At 17.2% G+C, this 2,500-nt stretch overlaps 1 protein-coding gene across 1 annotated transcript; it reads left to right on the top strand.

Moving 5' to 3' along the window:
* Window positions 1–1,065: 1,065 nt before the first annotated feature.
* On the top strand, window positions 1,066–2,013 carry PRSY57_1342100 (hypothetical protein; the record flags this gene model as incomplete). Its single annotated transcript, XM_012909345.2, has 1 exon — window positions 1,066–2,013. One exon carries the CDS (start codon window positions 1,066–1,068, stop codon window positions 2,011–2,013), a length of 948 nt encoding a protein of 315 aa, XP_012764799.2.
* Window positions 2,014–2,500: the final 487 nt, after the last annotated feature.

Below are 2,500 nucleotides of genomic sequence, written 5' to 3'. Positions count from 1 at the left end.
TTTTAAATTGTGATTTTATTTTTCGTCCAAAATTATTAGATGTTGTTATATATATATATATATATATATATGTCCTTTTTGTAGTTTTTTAATTTAATTTTTTTTTTCTTTTTAAATATAATGTTGGAATACACATAAATATATATAATATACATGTGTATAAAATATAGTAATATATGATGCATTTTTAAGTCTATTTTTTTTTTTTTTTTTAATTAAAACATATGGATATACGATATTTATATAAAGAATTTTTTTTTGTGTAACCATAGACTTCCATAATATTATAGACGTACGAATATATATAAAGGAAGGAATTAGAATGAGTACAAATATATAATACATAAATGTGTATATGTATGTATATATATATATATATATATATATTTTTCTCTTCATTAATACATCTGTTGACTGTATAAATATCTTCATATATCAATAGTTACAATGTTACACAAATACATTTATGAAAATAACTAATAAATTTTATTACATATAATATATTATATAAATGAATATAAGTTTAAACCAAAAAAAAAAAAAATAAATAAATATATATATATATATATATATGGCTTAATTTTTTATGTACTATATAGATTTATATTCAAAGGTATAATAAATTAAAGGATTGAAAAATAAATTATATTGTATATACATAATTCTATGTTGTATGTCATATATATTATATGACATTTAATATATATGTTGAATTTTTGTAGTGTGTTTTTTTCTTTCTTATTTTTTCATTTTTCCCTATTTTTTTTCTTTACTTTATATGAACTTTTTACATATAAAATAAGTATTAAGAAAAAAAAAAAAAAGAGCAGTTATAAAAATATATAACTTGTATAATTATAAAAATTTCTTTTTTTTTTTATTTTTGGTTTAATCCTTATTTTATATTTATCAAATATATTTATGTACCTTATTTTTGTTCATAAAAATATATAAAGTAGGAAAAAAAAAGAAAAACAAAAGAAGATTATAAAGATAGATATAAAAAAGAAAAAAAAAAAAAAAGAAAAGAAGAACAAGAAAAAAAAAAACACATATAAATTAAACATGAGAAAAGAAGAAATGAATAGGAATTTTCAAAATGCGTCATGTAAAGAAGACAATTATATCAAAGCCTGGCTTAAGCAAACGGAAAATCCAGAATTTTATAAAAACTTGAATGATTTAGATGATGAGTCATATACGAACGAATTTGTAAAGGTTGTCGATTTTAATAATTTTAATAGTAATTTTATAAATAATATGATGGAAGAACCTTTTGGGGATGAATTTAGTAAACAAAAAAAAAGAAAAGCATATAGCTTATTTTATAGTAATGAAATTGGACCGAATAATGAGGAAAATTATGATTTGAAGAATATATATACATCATTTGATGATTCAGATGTTAAATATTTAAAATCCTTAGATAAGACACCATCAGCAAATATGAAAGATAGAGTAAAAGGTCGATATAAAGATGAACATATGTCTATAAAAAAATTAAAAAGAGAAAATATATGTAATGAAAATAATGAACCAATATTTCCTAATAATATTATGATGGATAATTCACCTTATTATAAATTTAGAAATAGTAATAAAAAACCTAGTTATGGAAGTGAAAGCACTAATGAATTTTTTAATAATTATGATTTTGAAACACCTATAAAAATATTAAGTTCAAAAAAAAAAAGTTATGACTTCAAAAATAGAAAAGATAATTCTACAAATACAACAAAAGAAAATTCTTCTAGAGAAAATGTTTCATCCAATAATAGTGAAACCAAAAGAACAATAAACTTTTCCAACAAAACAGATGATTTTAATGATTTACCATTTAACTCAGATAATGAATATATATCGTCACCTGAATATATGGATCATGAGCAAAATACAAAATATATTAACAAAAAACAAAGAGAAGTAAATTTCCTTGGACAGAAACTAGAATATAAAGTTGTTGGTAATGTCATAAATTGCTCTAAAAATCATCCACAATTTACTTTGTTCTGATGAAATAACATAAAAAAATTAAAAAAAAAAAAAAAACAATAATAATTTAATTCATTTGGAGAATAAATAAAAGAACTTTTATTTTTTTTTTTTTTTTTTCAAGTATATATTTAATGAATAATATTATACATAAATATAAACGTGTACATATATAAATATAATATATAAAAGTATACTTTATTTATGTATTTGAAAAAATTAAAAATATAATACAAATTCTTAAATTATAAGAAATGTTATTATAATTATTATTATATTATTATTATTTTCTTATTGTTTATTTTAATTTATTATTTTATTTTACTTAATTGTTTTTTTTTTTCTTTTTTTTTTTTTTTTTCTTTTGGCTCATTTTTTAAATTAGGATAATAATTATTTGTTACTTTTTTTTTTTTTTTTTTTTTTTTTTTTTTTTAATGAAATTTTTTTTTTTTTAATAATAAAGATTAAAAAAAAAAATTTTTATATTTTTTTTTTTTTTATATTT

The sequence above is a fragment of the Plasmodium reichenowi genome, chromosome 13 (genome assembly GCF_001601855.1).
Source record: "Plasmodium reichenowi strain SY57 chromosome 13, whole genome shotgun sequence".
In the NCBI taxonomy this organism is placed as follows: Eukaryota; Apicomplexa; class Aconoidasida; order Haemosporida; family Plasmodiidae; genus Plasmodium; species Plasmodium reichenowi.
The sequence above is the reverse complement of the archived record's forward strand: the minus strand, read 5'-3'. Positions and strand labels throughout refer to the sequence as shown.